Genomic DNA, 15,214 nt, shown 5'->3' with positions numbered 1-15,214 from the left:
GAACATGGTTATTAAGATTACAACTAGTAGGTGTTAGCGCCTAGAAGATAGATTAAGAAAATCGTAGGTGACGAATGGATTAAGAAGTAGTTTTATGGAGGGACGATGTCCTGACCCCGTGAAAGCCTGATATTTGTTTTATTAGAGTATAGCCCGGTAATAAATATACATCTATAATTGATGAGTATGTTATATACATCTTACAAGTTTAAACATTCGAGGACGAATGTTTCTAAGGGAGGAAGGATGTTACATCCTGCATTTTGTACGTTAAAGTTTCGTCATAAGTCAATCGACGTAGACTCAGGGATGAGATTATCTTGAGATTATAAGCATTTATGCTATTTATAACAAGCGATAAGTAAGTGTCGTGAAGGTTAAAGGGTAAACGAATCAAAGAAAATGAGTTTCATTGAAGTTTGTCAATTTGGGATAAAATATCGTCTGAGCTACAATACCCGGTATTTATGGACTAGTGCCATACAAAGTACCATATGGCCACAATAGTAGGGTACATAAAGTGTATTAAAAGTGAGTAGTATCTTCAGTAATTTGAGATAATTCTTAATTATGTGGGTAATTGGTTATTTATTGGGTAATGAGAAATTACCTAATTAATTAAGAAATTGTTGGATAAGATTAAAGCCCCCCAACGGGGAAGCACCCCCATCCTATTTAAGTGACTCTTAAGTTCTTGCATAGATGGCACATTTTGTGGATTAGGTGGCTTAGTCATCTACTAAGTGGGCCACACCCACTAAATGCTTTCCTATATTAGTAAGATGTTTTATTCCTTAATAACTAAAGATCAAGAATCAAGAATTGAGTCTCTTATTTAAAGAGAGTGGGCTAGTCATGAGTCCTTTAGAAAGCAAAATATTTCCATACCAAATATGGATAACGTCATTTGTTGATTCCGTGCCAATGGGATAAAGCGTGAATTGCAAATTCTAAGAGAGCACAGTACAATCTTTCTCAAGAGAATTGGTCCAGGTATGTTAAGGCTACCCCTTCTTTCCTTTTGGCATGATCCAAGTAACGATACGTAAACGTAATGTTATTTCATAAATGGTTCTACTCTTAGTAACTAAGAAGGTCTATGTTGTTCATTCCAGTAAAATGATATTCAAAGCATGCCAAAGTATGTTCCTAACTCTCTATTAAGGCATTCAATAAAGATATTAATGTTCATGTTGGTATTATATGCATCATCATTTACCACCGAGCTACGACCTTGCCAAAGTATGTTCCTAACTCTCTATTAAGGCATTCAATAAAGATATTAATGTTCATGTTGGTATTATATGCATCATCATTTACCACCGAGCTACGACCTTGCCAAAGTATGTTCCTAAGCTACGGCTGGTCGGATAGTCATGCATTTACCACCGAGCTACGGCCTGTTGGGCAGTTACACATTTACCACTGAGCTACGACTAGTCGGGTAGTCATGCATTTACCACCGCGCTACGGCTGGTCTGGCAGTTACCACTAATCAGTTGGGTAGTTAACGTCACGAGAATGATATAATAAGAACTATTATATTGTAGTTTTATTTATATATATGAGATGGGTCTTATTCTATATGTTATGGCCCTCAGCGGCAAGTCAGAGGTTATAAGTTGACTCTTATCCCTCCCCGAGATAGTATTTTATTATTACATTTTATTTCTGTCTTACATACTCGGTACATTCTTCGTACTGACGTCCTTTTTCCTGAGGCATTGTGTTTTATGCCTCACAGGTGTATATAGGCGCGGTGAGGACCATCCGTTGTAGGCTACCTCCAGATATCAGCTTTTGGTTGGTGAGCTCCACTTCATCCTGGAGTATTGCTGAGTCACGTTCTATATATGTTATTTTGTTTTATGCGGATGTCGGGAACCCTGTCCCAACTTATATATATAATGGGCATATTTTCTTAGAGGTTTTGTCGACAGTGTCTTGTATATAGTTTTAGGTATGACATGTCAACGGCCTTGTCAGCCCTTATGTATCTATATAAATCTTTTTGAATTAGTTATGTGAATTAAGTTCTAATATTGTTAATTATATATATAGATGTGGCCTATCATGGCCTGTAAAGAGTCTTATAGTAAAGAAGGATAAGGTACGTGGTGCTCAGTTGAGTAGGCACCGGGTGCCAGTCGTGGCCCTCGGATTTGGGTCTTGACAATATATCCATGTTAGTTCAGCATTCACGTATCTATGGCAGACCAGTATTTACGTATATGTTTCATGTTATGCGCATTATGATGCCTGTGAGGCTTGTGTTTTGTTGTGAAAGTTGGCGGGAGTTTCGGAGAGATGTTGAAGGTAACCAACCTTTTTATTTAGACCTTATATTATAATCTCCATGTCTTTCAGTATTCAATCAGCTCAATATTCAGTCAATGCAGTAGTCATTCAGTTCAGTATCTCAGCAGTTCAACAATCATGTATTCATTTAGTTTAGTATGCATGTGTTCAAGACAGTTCAGTGTTCACATGTTTCCACCAGACCTGTTCAAGGTCCAAAGTTAGCCGTAGTTACAGCCAGGACAATCATTCAAAGACGAATGATCCCAAGAGGGAGATAATGTAACACTTCGTAAATTTGGACTAGGTGTGGATGTGTTAAAGGAATATTAGTATGACATTTTAAACATGTGAAGTCTTATCGAGGTAGTTCATCATTCAGAAGAGGGAGTATTCATATCCTTACATCCTTTATTCAATTCAGTTATTAGTTCAGTTCTCAGTTATCAATTATAAATTATCAATTATTAGTTCAGTTTCAGTTTCAGTATTTATGGTTCTTTCTTTTAGTTGTTTTACATACTAGTGAAATTCAAATGTACTGACGTCCCTTTTGCCCAGGACATGCATCTCACAATGCAGGTAATGATTTACAGGTTAACGATTCAGAGCGCTAGGATTCTCGTACCAGTTATTTGGTAAGCCCAGTTCTTTCGAGGCATTATTATTACTATACGGTCTTTTAGTATTTATAGACAATCAGTGTTTTTAGTACTTCATTAGAGGCTTTATAGACTAGAGTAATAGTTAGATAGAGTCGCAGACTTTTCATGTTAAGCGATGTTAGCTATAAATATGTTTCAGACTTGTATTAATGTTTTGGCACATTGATTTATGTCATTCAGACTTTAGTATATCAGCATGTGCTAGTTTATCTTCCGCATTCAGTATGTTATGATATCACATGTTGATTTAGCCAGCTAGTTGGTTCGCTCGATCACATGTAGTCAGGCACCGGATACCGTGTTACGTCCATGCCTAAGTTTGGGGAGTGACATAATGATTCTCCCTACACTACGTTTCTTTTACTATGTTACCAATTGCCTCAGAAATATAGTTAAGATTAGTTCCTTGAATAGTTGCATAACTTCTATTCTCTAGCTTTATAATTTGTTCATGACTTTCATTCTGAACGTTGTGAGCTCAGTGCGTAATTAATATAGACTTGTGTTTGATTCCCATGAGTCTCAGTCTAGATTACTCAGCATGCCATAAATAGTTGAAGCTTCAGTTCTCATAATCAGTTCATGAATACATGTCTTAGTCTAGTCTTATTCAGCAATCAACTATCATGTAACTCAGTATGATTCAGTATTTCAGCATCATGTATTGCAGTATGATTCTCAGTTCCTAAATTAAAATCCTTGAATGTTGAATACATGTATTTGGGCACGAGGGCGCAATTTATGATTTATGCATCTTTGCGACTAAGGACGCAATTTATGCTTTATGCATCTTTGGGCTTGAGGCTGCGGTTATGTATACCTATACCTGGGCTCGAGGCTACAACTTGTGCACATGTATATTGAGCCTAAGGACACAATTTATTTATTTAGATAAACAAGTGGTTCATTAGTCAGAAGAGGGAGTATTTAGATCCTTACTTCCTGTTCAGTTATCAATTATCAATTATCAGTTTAGTTTCAGTTCTAATATTTATAGTTCTTTCTTTTAGGTGTTTTACATAGAAATGAAATTCAAATGTACTGACGTCCCTTTTGCCTGGGGCATGCATCTCACGATGTGGGTAATGATTTACAAGTTGACGATTCAGAGCGCTAGGATTCTCGTACCAGTTATTTAGTGAGCCCCAATTCTTTGGGCATTATCATTACTATATAGTCTTTAAATGTTTGTAGACAATCAGCGTTTTCAGTACTTCATTAGAGGCTTCACAGATTAGAGTAACAGCTAGACAGAGTCGCAAGCTTTTCATGTTAAGCGATGTTAGCTACAAATATGTTTTAGACTTGTATTAATGTTTTGGTGCATTGATTTATGCCATTTAGACTTTCATTATATCAACATGTGCTAGTTTATCTTCCATATTCAGTATGTTATGATATCACATGTTAATTCAGTCAACCAGTTGGTTCGCTCGGTCACATGTAGTCAGGCACCAGGTGTCGTGTTATGTGCAGGCCCAGGTTCGGGGCATGATATGATTGCACTATATCAACTTTGTGAATTAGTAGCTTAATACGTTGACGTCGTGCACCATTGTATGATTGGCCAAATGTTAGGCAGCCACCAAGAAAACAAACTTCTGAATTCCTCCATTAACGTGGCACGCATCGCGTCACCTAGTGCGGTGCACATGTGTAATTTTTCACTTAGTTAATCCTATTTCAGCTTAGATCCACCTATACTCACCTAGTGCTGCACACCTGGGTATTCTAGTCCAGATCCACATATACTCGATATAAATACATTGTAAGCATAATTGGAGAGCTACCATGACTTGAAGATACAAGATTTCATCAATTCTCTTGCTAACAATCAACGCAAAACTAAAGTTGTCTTTGATGTTTTCTACGTTCTTAAACTTAATTATGATGAATTTCTCCATATCTATGGAGTAGTTCTTCCCTAGGTTTTGACAGATATGGTATTTTGATTAATATTTGTGGATTTAACTCTAGTTATTTGCATGAATTCGTTTATGGAGCTTTGAATTATTTGCAACTTTATTCACGGTTTATTTAATCGAAAGAGGAATATTTTGGTGATTATCTTTGTATTATTTGGTTTGGTTTAATTTAGTGATTCTTCTAAATTATCAAGAGAGATTTTTGAATTATTTATTAAACCAAGTTAGGAGATTATTCGAGAGACATTTTCCTAAGACTAGTTTATTAATGTATTCTTGCATATCTTCACAGTACTTCATATTAGTTTATTTTGTAGAGTTCAGATTTAATCGAGAGAGGAATCTTGACCTTACGTTTAAGCTAATCACGAGTGAATTAGTGAGAATCATTAGAACTGAATTCAGCCAGAGTTAGATCCCGAATAGCTATCTTACACATATCTAGTCGCGACCCTTATTTCTCATATTGCTTACAATCCGATTTAGTTCAACTCTCACTCTCTATGATCAATTCAATTAGTCGTAATCTTAATTTAGTAGTTAATCGTAGTTAGTAATTACCTCAAATCAAGTGTTGATCATCCTGAATAGTAGAAAACCATAAGTTATTTGAGTATTATTTAAATCCAATCCCTATGGAAATGATAATTTTACTATATTATCTTTGACTAGCGAACATCAACTTCGTGTTGTATTTTGTGCTCGTAATGTTATAATTCAGTGATTAATTTATGTGGCAAGTGAGATATTTTTTACTGATTTTTGAGTATTATTAATCATGTCAATCATTAAACCAATAAGCTATTCAGTCTATTTTATTAAAAAACTCAACGGATTGTTAACTGTATGATGTATGGCTAAAATACTGAACTTTATACCAGTGTTTACCCTATACTTTGTATATAATATTAATTACTCATGCAATATTTGAGCTTAATTGAGTTTATTTTATGTGCAAGAACACGTAAATATGAAGTGGAGAAAACGTTGCATAAAATGGTACCTATAAACTACAAAATAGAGCACAAAAAGAAGACGCTGCAAGGCATTGAAAAGTCGTCTAGAACAATGCAAGACCATAACAAATGCACGGCCTTAGACATCACAAGGCACTGTCCAACACGCCAAAATTGGCTCCCTTAATAGCGCAAGGCGGAGTGAAATTGGCGCCTCTAATGACGGTTGTCACTGAAATATTGGCGCCCCGGATAGTGCCCGAGCATTGTCGAGTATTTCCGAGTAGTTTTGGGTCCCAGATAGTTTTGAACTTGGTTATTTTGGCCTGGACTTTACCCTAGAATATAAATACCTCATAAAAATAGTTTTTAAGGAGAGACACTACTTTAGGGTTAGATAGTACTTTTGGAGGTAGGAACACACTATGAGAGAAGGCGGACGATTCAACGAGTATTCTTTCTTCTTCGTATATATTTTTTTTTGGTTATGACTTTTAGTATTATAGTTTTATGTACTATTATGAGTAGCTAATTTCTTTTCTAGAGTTTTGATGGAACCTTTTGGAGGATGAATTCTTATTATATTTTAATATAATTTAGCCTTTGAATTTCTCTACTTGTTTAACTACATGCTTATTTCAGTTGATTGAATGACCATCAATCAAGTGTGCTTATTTATTATGTATTATTTGGGAAAAGGTACACATTTAGGAGGTTGTTGAACAACATCACTCCTAACGTATACGGTGGGTTTAGAAATAACAAAGTCTTGACGTGGTCATAGTGAGTGGTAAGATATTGCCAGCTAGCGCAATTCAGGAGAATATGTCTAGTAAATTATTGTAGTTTTACGGGAGAGAATTACGACACCTGAAGTGCCCACGGTCAGTAGAGAATACTTAGGCGAAACTATAGGAGACGTAGCGGAAAAGATTCCAAAAATTAGGGAAATCATAACTCTAGGCCTTCTTAATCTTGTTTCCAACTTCATCCTCGTCAGTTGACAATTTTATTGGTTTCTAGTATTTCTTAGTTGATTAGTTAGAATAAAAATCTTAATCTTATAATTTAGAAAATTGTTCAAACTTGTCTTCTAAGTGATAGCGAACAACTGTAGCTAAGCCTTTGTTCTCTGTGGGATTCGACACCGGATTCTTAGACTGGATTATATTTTAGGCGACCGCTTATTCTTTTTAGGATAGAGTTGGGCATAATCACTATCCCAGAACCTTGGAATAGTTTCTCTCATTGAATTCGTCTCTAAGCTTGCCGACTTGTTTTCTATAACTTTTTAGATTACTACTCTAGATTAGTTTTGGTTGAATAATCACACTTTAAAAAATCACTTGAATAGATTAATTTCGGTAGTTTAATTTAATTTATAGTTAATCACAAAGTTCTCGTGGAAACGATACTCTACTTATCACTTTATTACTTATGATCACGTATACTTGCATGTGTATCTTGGAGCAACACCCAGTATCAAAAATTCAACTATATGCGAAATAAAGTAACTTTTCATTTTAGTGCAGTACTACTATCCCGTATCTCACAAACCAAACAAATCCTAAGGATTACACATGATTGTTATGTGGTGAACAATAATGTATTAACTGTCATGGTGAGTAATATAATACATGGATTGTATGTAATACTTTAAAGGAACTTTTACCCATTGTTAATACAAGTATTTAATTCCATATTTTATCCCTATAAAATAATACAAAATTCCAACATAAGTTATATCTATGTTAGTAACATACAACGTTTGATTTTTGGCGTCAAAATCTGCATAGGTTTTGCTGGGTTTAATACCGAAAATTTAGCATACATTAGTTTACTAATATTGTATTAGTAATACACAGAATAATAGTTAATTATACAGACGAATATAAGTAATGCAATACAAAGGTATTGGCCAAACGATGCATTAAGCATACTAAGATTATACTAGTAGGTAATACATAGTTCTCTATCTAAAACCAAACAACCGTATAGGTAATAATAGTACAAATTTTTATACCAAAATTAAATTTTCTTATCCTCGATCAAATCAAACGATACCCCATACCCATATACGCGAACCAAAACATTTTAGAGCTAATAAAAAAAGTTGTAGATGTACACACACACTTCCAAACTGTAGCGTCGAATTATGGAATGAAAGACATACATTGGTAGGTTTATTTCGGCATTAGTAATTTAGTGAAGTATACAATGAAAATGTGTACAGACATGATATGTAATGCACTGGGATCCATGAGTACATCATGTATTTTTACATATATAGGGAATGGAATTGATATAGTTGGACGAGGTCAAACTCCAACATCAATTTGATCGCTGTTGCCGTCGGCGTCGTCCTTCTCATTTAAGCCTTGTATACTTTCAACAGCTTCCTTCAGACCCCACCTTGTATCCAAATCTTCTTGACAACAAGCCACTCCGATGTTGAAGAGCTTTCGGATCTGTTGTTGGCTATCCTCTGTACTGTCCATCTCTTTATCAAAAGCTAACTCATTATCTTTAATAATGGAGTCGACCCAAGTAGCCAATTCGGTACCATAGCCAGTGCTGAGAGCGAGGTAGTTTGTGGGGAACTTGCCTGTCAGGGTTTCTAGTATTAGAATCCCAAGGCTCCAAACATCAGTCTTCCTCGTGACGCGGCCTTGTTGTGCGTACTCCGGTGCTTTGTAAGCCACTAGAAGATGTTGTACTTGCGCAAGATTCACCAGAGGCACTAATGTGTAATCCATCAACACGGGATTAAAAGATTTGTCCAAAAGCACATTCGATGACTTGAGGTGACCATGCGGAAGTGCTAGGCTTGGCAGCTCATTGTGAAGGTAGGCCAAGGCCTTTGCAACTCCTTTTATGATTTTCAAGCGTCTTGACCACTCCAGCCTAGACTGATTGCCTATACAGACCATACAGCTAGATTAATGAAGCAGCTAGCTAGTACGTACGCAGGTGTAACTAATTAGGGGATATTTACTCATTCATGCATGTACAACATATATATATATAGAAAGAGAGAAATTGATGAATGTAGTAATTAACTCCATACCATGAAGGTGACTGGCCAAGCTACCATTGGAGGCGTAGTCATACACAAGCAGCTTCTCTTCTTTTCTGTAATAATAGGCCACAAGGGGGAGTAGGTTGGGGTGGCTTAGTCTACCTAACCTCCTCATGTGCTCGTGGAAATCTTCTTTTGCGACATGGTTCGTTTGCTTAAACCTCTTCACCACCACGGCCTGGCCATCCATAAGTAGAGCCTTATAAGAGGACCCCAGGTTCCCACTCCCAAGCACCTCCGCTGATGCTCTTAGCAAATCCTGTAGATCAAATCGTGGCCTGTCATCTCTAACGAATGACAACTTACCTACTACCGCTGCTCCTGCTGGTGCCTCTAATGCCTTGTTATTGTTAATAGTACTATTTGAATGGTTATTATCGTGTCTTGGGTAAGTTGGCAGGTTGCCGCTCATTATCACATCAGGAGCTGACGTTGATGATGTAAAGGCACTTTGATCCCCATCAATATTCGAGTAATCAACAGCCCGACCTACTTGTTGATTACTTTGGCTGCTGCTATGGCTACGGCGGCAAATAATAAGAATTAGCACAATCATGAGACATAAGACCACCAAACAAATTGCAACGATCAACATCACTCTACTCAGAAGAGAGGGCGACTTCCTAATTATATCACCAGATTGGCCGCTGACCGTGGAGTTGAGACTGTTGGGAGTATCTGCTTCTGGACTTGGGAAGTTGCAAGCTGCAGATTCCAATGGCTTCCCACACAGACCTTTGTTCCCTGTATAGTACGATCTCTATATGTCAAATTACTTATTACAACAACGGAAAAAAACATATGGATCGGACTAATGGAAATGATAAAATTACACTTCCAATTATATATTTATATTAGGAAAAAAAAACAAATATAGGATATCGCGCTATATATTATTCCCTCCGTTTTAATTTATGTTAACCCATTTGACTGGGCACGAAGTTTAAGAAAAGAGAGAAGACTTTTGAACTTGTGGTATAAAATGAAGCACATCTATTTTGTGTCGCTATAAATCAGTGCGTAAAGGTAAATTGTTTTCAAATAGGGAAAGAGGTCATTCTTTTTGGCACGGACTAAAGAGGAAATAGGTTCACATAAATTGAAACGGAGGGAGTATATCGTTTCATGCATATGCCTAGTTCCAAATTAAGATTGTTGCGCATAGGCAAATTAAACGAATCGTTAGACTAATACTTATTTGAATATATTTTCAGATGGTATTAGGGAGAATATTACCAAAGCAATACTTCCTACTTCTACATATAGTCCATCTTTTTCCCAATCAAAATATTCATCTTGTATATACTTATTGGGGTATATCTTGGATCTGGCTTCCCAGTAGCTTATATACAAATTAGAATAAATTGTAAGAGCCACCACAAGAAAGACAACATCAATCAAAGAATCTTCTAAATACTTAGTATTAATTAAGAGACCTTAAGTATGCACGCCAAATTAATCCACCGGCACAACCTCTTTATGGTCCTCTCTTTTCTTTTTCTTCTTAAATATATCCTTCTATGTTGATTGGAACGACGAGGGGAATGTATCTGCTAGATGAAGAAGTTGCCCCTTTTGGCACTCGCCCTCTCCGTCCATGGTTGTTCATAAAAATATTGAGGTGGTATTTAGGGGGCGCACGTTGTTAGTTATTGCTAAACAATATTTCCCACCTACGTGGAGGAAATGCAATAATTAATGACGCAGTCATGGGTAGCATGTTACGTATACCTGAGAATGTTGTTGGATCCATTAAAGAAAGAGAGGGAGGGATTGGTCCCTCGAGTTGGTTGTTGGATACGTTGAAGAGTTTGAGAACGTCCCGGGGAAAATCAGGTATAGAGCCACTGAATCTATTATTTTCGAGCCTCAACTCGAAGAGCCTGGGGCAGGAGGTAGCCAGGGAGGTGGGAATCTTGCCTGTGAATTGGTTGTCGGCTAAATACAATTTCTTGAGATAAGTCATACCCTTGAAAGCATCATCCGGGATTTGACCGGAAAAGCTATTATTGGACAAGTACAACGACTTGAGCGCACCGAGTTTATTCCAATCAGGCATTGCTCCCTTGAAGCTGTTGTTCATAAAGCTCAGGGTCCGTAGGAAATGCAACGGAAGCAGGGAATCTATATCAATCGCCCCGGACAGGTCCAAGTCCTCAAGTCTCAAACCCCATACATCCCCTTCAAAGCAAATCACTCCAGACCAGTTCTCAATGTTCCCATTACATGGACTTACGGATGGAACCCAAGACCCAAGTACCTCCCGTCCTTTAGCTGAAGATATAGATAACGAGCTTTTGAAGTTGAGGAGAGCCTCGGAAGAGCTCTTTGCATCTGGAAGATGATCTGTTTTATCTGTGGGGTCGTCGTCCACATCTACTGCTGCAGGTTGAGCCGATACAAATGTGAATGACACAAGAAGAAGGAAAATGATCATGTGACGAAAGCATGATCTTGATCTTGATGATGAAGAACATGCAAACGAGGTAATGGGTGCTTCTGCTTCTCGCTGCGGATCTCCGTAAACAAGCACTGGTGGCCGGCCGGCATCTTGCACCTCCGTCATCATCCTTCTTTTGGCTACCCACAACAAACCACAATTTGAGGCATAAGCACTGCACACCTCTCTAACCATAGATTTTTACGGCATTTCTTTTGGTTTTTATTAAATGACTTTTTTCAACGTCTTCCGTACGTCCTTTTACTTTCTTTTTTTCTTTTTAAAAATTCTCTTTGTGTTCTCTCCTCAATGTTGGAGAAGGAAGAGAGAGCTAGTGCCAAGCTATGATTGCCACGTAACAGCCCGAACTAATATGAGGGCATTTATTCACTCTATACCTCTATATATAAGAGTTTATTCAAGATTAAATTTCAAAACAATGAAGTTGGCCTCGAAATTTGATATCCTAAAAAGATATTTTTTGCACGAATAATTTAATTTATTAAATTCTGAAAGGGGTATTAGTCACAAATTCATCAGGTGATAATAATTTACAAAAAGAAAGAAGTAATTTGTTTTTATTAGTTCTGTCCATCTCATATCATGAATAAAAACTATTTAAAGTAAAAAAATATGAATGAGTTATAAAATAAATTATAAAAATTCCTAAATAAGATGAATATTGATTCTATGTTAGTTAATTATATAACGAAAGAAATATTGCCTCACAAAAATCCTCAATCCTCATATGCTTTATTGAAATTCCGGTACATGAGTTTTGTAGTATTTGTTTATTGGAATTTTTACCTAGTTATATTATATTAGAAACTTATTTGCCTATGTTCTTTATATTTTGAAAATTTAAATAAATATCTAGATTTTTCTTACAAATTATATACATTGCTTCATAAAAGAATCCTACCCCATTATTAGTGCCTTCAATTAAGGAATTCAATTATATCTTTTCCTTTTTTTTCCCTCTCCACTTCTCTCTCCTTTTTTTTACATCAAAATTCATTAATCTAATCCCAGAATCTCCATCTTCTCCATTTCCACCATCACCGATAGCTTTATATTATTAAAAAATATTCTGAAATTGTATGATAATTATATGATAACATTATCATAATTATATTTGAATTGCATCAGATACATCAATGCCTAAAACATAAATATATCATATTTGTATCACAATTGTATTTAACTTGCATCTGGTATATTAATACCCAAAATAATACATGATACAATACTAATAAATTAATATACAATTATCATACTTGTGATACAAACTGTGAAATTCGTCACGAAGGCACAACTGCTCGTAACAATATACAACTATCATACATTTGTAATACAACTCTTGCAGCAATTATGATACATATACAATTGTGAGCACGTGATTTTTGCTTCACGAAAACTACTCCCAAAGAAATCGAAAAATAAAATAAATTGCTTTTGGGTAAAATTTTGAGAACTTTGCGTGACATTTTGGATAATTATTTTTGTCTGTGAATGTTTAGTTTGTTTTAATTAATTAAAAATACAAAAAATATATGTTGCATGCGCATTTAAGATTTAATTGTGCCCTTAGGAATTAATCGAACCATGTTTTGTTTTTAAGAGAAAGAAAATCACAAAATAATGTATTTTTTGCATTTTTAGCGTTTCACGTCCCAGTTATGTGATTTTATTTGATTATGTGTGTTAATTGTTATTAAAAAGTTAGTAGTACTTTTGTAAATTAATCTAGTCCTATAAGCTAATTTAGGATTTTTGGGAATTTTTAGTGTTATTAGTTTAAGAAAAGAAAGACAAAATAAAGGAGTGTTAAGTCATATTTGGGCCAAATCAATTTAAAGTCCAAAAAAAATTTCCTTCCCTTTGAAATTGAAACCCGGATACCCAGCCCATACCCCTTCCCCGACCAGGTCTGCCCCATAGCCCAAAAAAACACCCCCCCCCTTCTTCCATTTTTCATTTCTCATTTTTCAGCCCCTAAACCTTAAACCACCCGCCCCCCTCTCCTTTTCATCTTCTCCAAACCACCCCCCCCCCCTTTACCCTTCAGACCAAAATCAAACCCTCCCCCTTGAAAAAAAAACCAACAGCGACGCTCCATAGCTCCTCTCTTCTTCAACGAAAAACAGCCATCCCTCCGTCTTCAGCAACAGAACTCCCTCCTCTCAACACTTTCAGTTGCCTCAACAGCCCTCTCTCTCGTTTTCTGCGTCGCTTCTGTCATCGGCGAACTCACCGGAAACACGAGAGTAGCGGTGCCTCATCTTTTCACATCTCCGCCAGCCGCCATCTCTGACTCTCGCACACATATCTCACTCTCGCCTGATACACACGCACTCAAGAGCTTACATAAACGGGCTGGGAATTTGACTGAACCTATATCCGTCGAGCAGCAGCGAGCAGCAACATCTCCAAGCCACTGCTGCTCCAGCTGACCATCGACCACCCTTTTCCGTCGAGCAGCAGCGAGCAGCAACATCTCCAAGCCACCGCTGCTCCAACTCCACTGTCACGCCAACGACCCCTTCGTCGTCTCCCAATCCTTCTCCATAACCACCCTCTAGTCCAAAACGAGACCAGCCATCCGAGGTCGGGCTCAGTCGTACGTCGAAGCAGTGCGTCGAGGTTCCGTTCAAGTCCGTGTCTGTTAATCAAGCGTCGAAACAGTGTCGTGAACGAAGCTGTGTTTCATTGGAAGTTCATCATTGTTCGACGTCGGATCATTAGCATAAAGGTCATCCATAGCTCGTTCACGGATTTTTTGTTTGCTTTTCTTTGGAATTTCGTTTTCACTGTGTGTAACGGAGCAAGAAAGTGCAGTAGTAAAGGTCATATCTCTTACCTCGAATCTATGCTATTCACGGACCTATTCGTTGTTTTGTTTTAATATGTGAGTTCATTTTGATAAAATTTTCGCATGAAGTATCCTACGGCATATTCATTGAAATTATATGTGCGTGCGTTTTGACGACTTTCCTATTGTTTTGAGTTCAATTGATGATTGTGTTTAATGATTTGGATGTACTTGTTTGTTCTGCTAAGTTTGTTTTGATATGAATCTGGCTTTGTTGAATTGTCCTAATGTTGTTGATTCGAAGTTAGTTTCATCTGTTCAATTAATCAATTGTTAGGCTTGATTTGGTTATAGCTGATATGGTTTGTAGTACAGATTAAAAGGGATCGGGGTAGGATAGTAATTTCAGTAGTTTCAGGGGTATATTAGGATTTAAAGTATTAAAAATGATTAATTTGAGTGCTTCGCCCATGAAGCACTAATAATGTTAAAATAATACATTGTTTAATATAGTGTGGGACAAAACATATAGTAGTGGGGAATAATGGAATTAAATAAAGAAAAGATAAGGATAGTGGGGAACAAGTAAATTAAAAAAGAGCACAAGACATATAGTAGTGGGGAACAACGCATGCAAGTGTGGGGAACAAAATAACTTCAAACAAGAAGACACTTGATAATGGGCTGCAGGGAATATCATGGAGGGATATACTTTCTTAATCAGTTAATGCTCCTAAGAGCTGCAAAGTTAAAAAAGTTTGGATAAATAAAGAGAGTCACTTAGAGGAGAGGGGGAGGAGAGGAGATTCTGAAAATCTTAAAAGAGTGTTGGAGAGTTTAAAAAGAGGAAAACAAAAAGAAAGAAAGGGTTTTTCATTGCATCTGTAGGAGTAACTCGAATTCGGGATAGTGAACCTAATTCCTTTTTGAATGCTTAATTGGTTCATTGGTCTACGAGTTCAGTTTTGGGTTTAATACACGCGTGGCTGAGTCTGTTTGTGGTGATGTTGGTTATTGCTGTTTAGTCTTTTACAAACTT

General features: G+C 36.7%; 1 protein-coding gene across 1 annotated transcript; it reads right to left on the bottom strand.

The window, feature by feature from the left end:
- Nucleotides 1-7,977: 7,977 nt before the first annotated feature.
- Nucleotides 7,978-11,602, bottom strand: LOC107801331 (pollen receptor-like kinase 1). The gene is made up of 3 exons (XM_016624638.2): nucleotides 10,655-11,602; nucleotides 8,912-9,667; nucleotides 7,978-8,761 (listed from the first exon to the last, which is right to left on the bottom strand). Exons 1-3 carry the CDS (start codon nucleotides 11,556-11,558, stop codon nucleotides 8,163-8,165), a joined length of 2,259 nt encoding a protein of 752 aa, XP_016480124.2. The 5' UTR covers nucleotides 11,559-11,602; the 3' UTR covers nucleotides 7,978-8,162.
- Nucleotides 11,603-15,214: the final 3,612 nt, after the last annotated feature.

This window comes from Nicotiana tabacum, chromosome 6 (assembly GCF_000715075.1).
Source record: "Nicotiana tabacum cultivar K326 chromosome 6, ASM71507v2, whole genome shotgun sequence".
Classification (NCBI taxonomy): domain Eukaryota; kingdom Viridiplantae; phylum Streptophyta; class Magnoliopsida; order Solanales; family Solanaceae; genus Nicotiana; species Nicotiana tabacum.
This window is presented reverse-complemented; position numbering and strand designations above follow the sequence as displayed.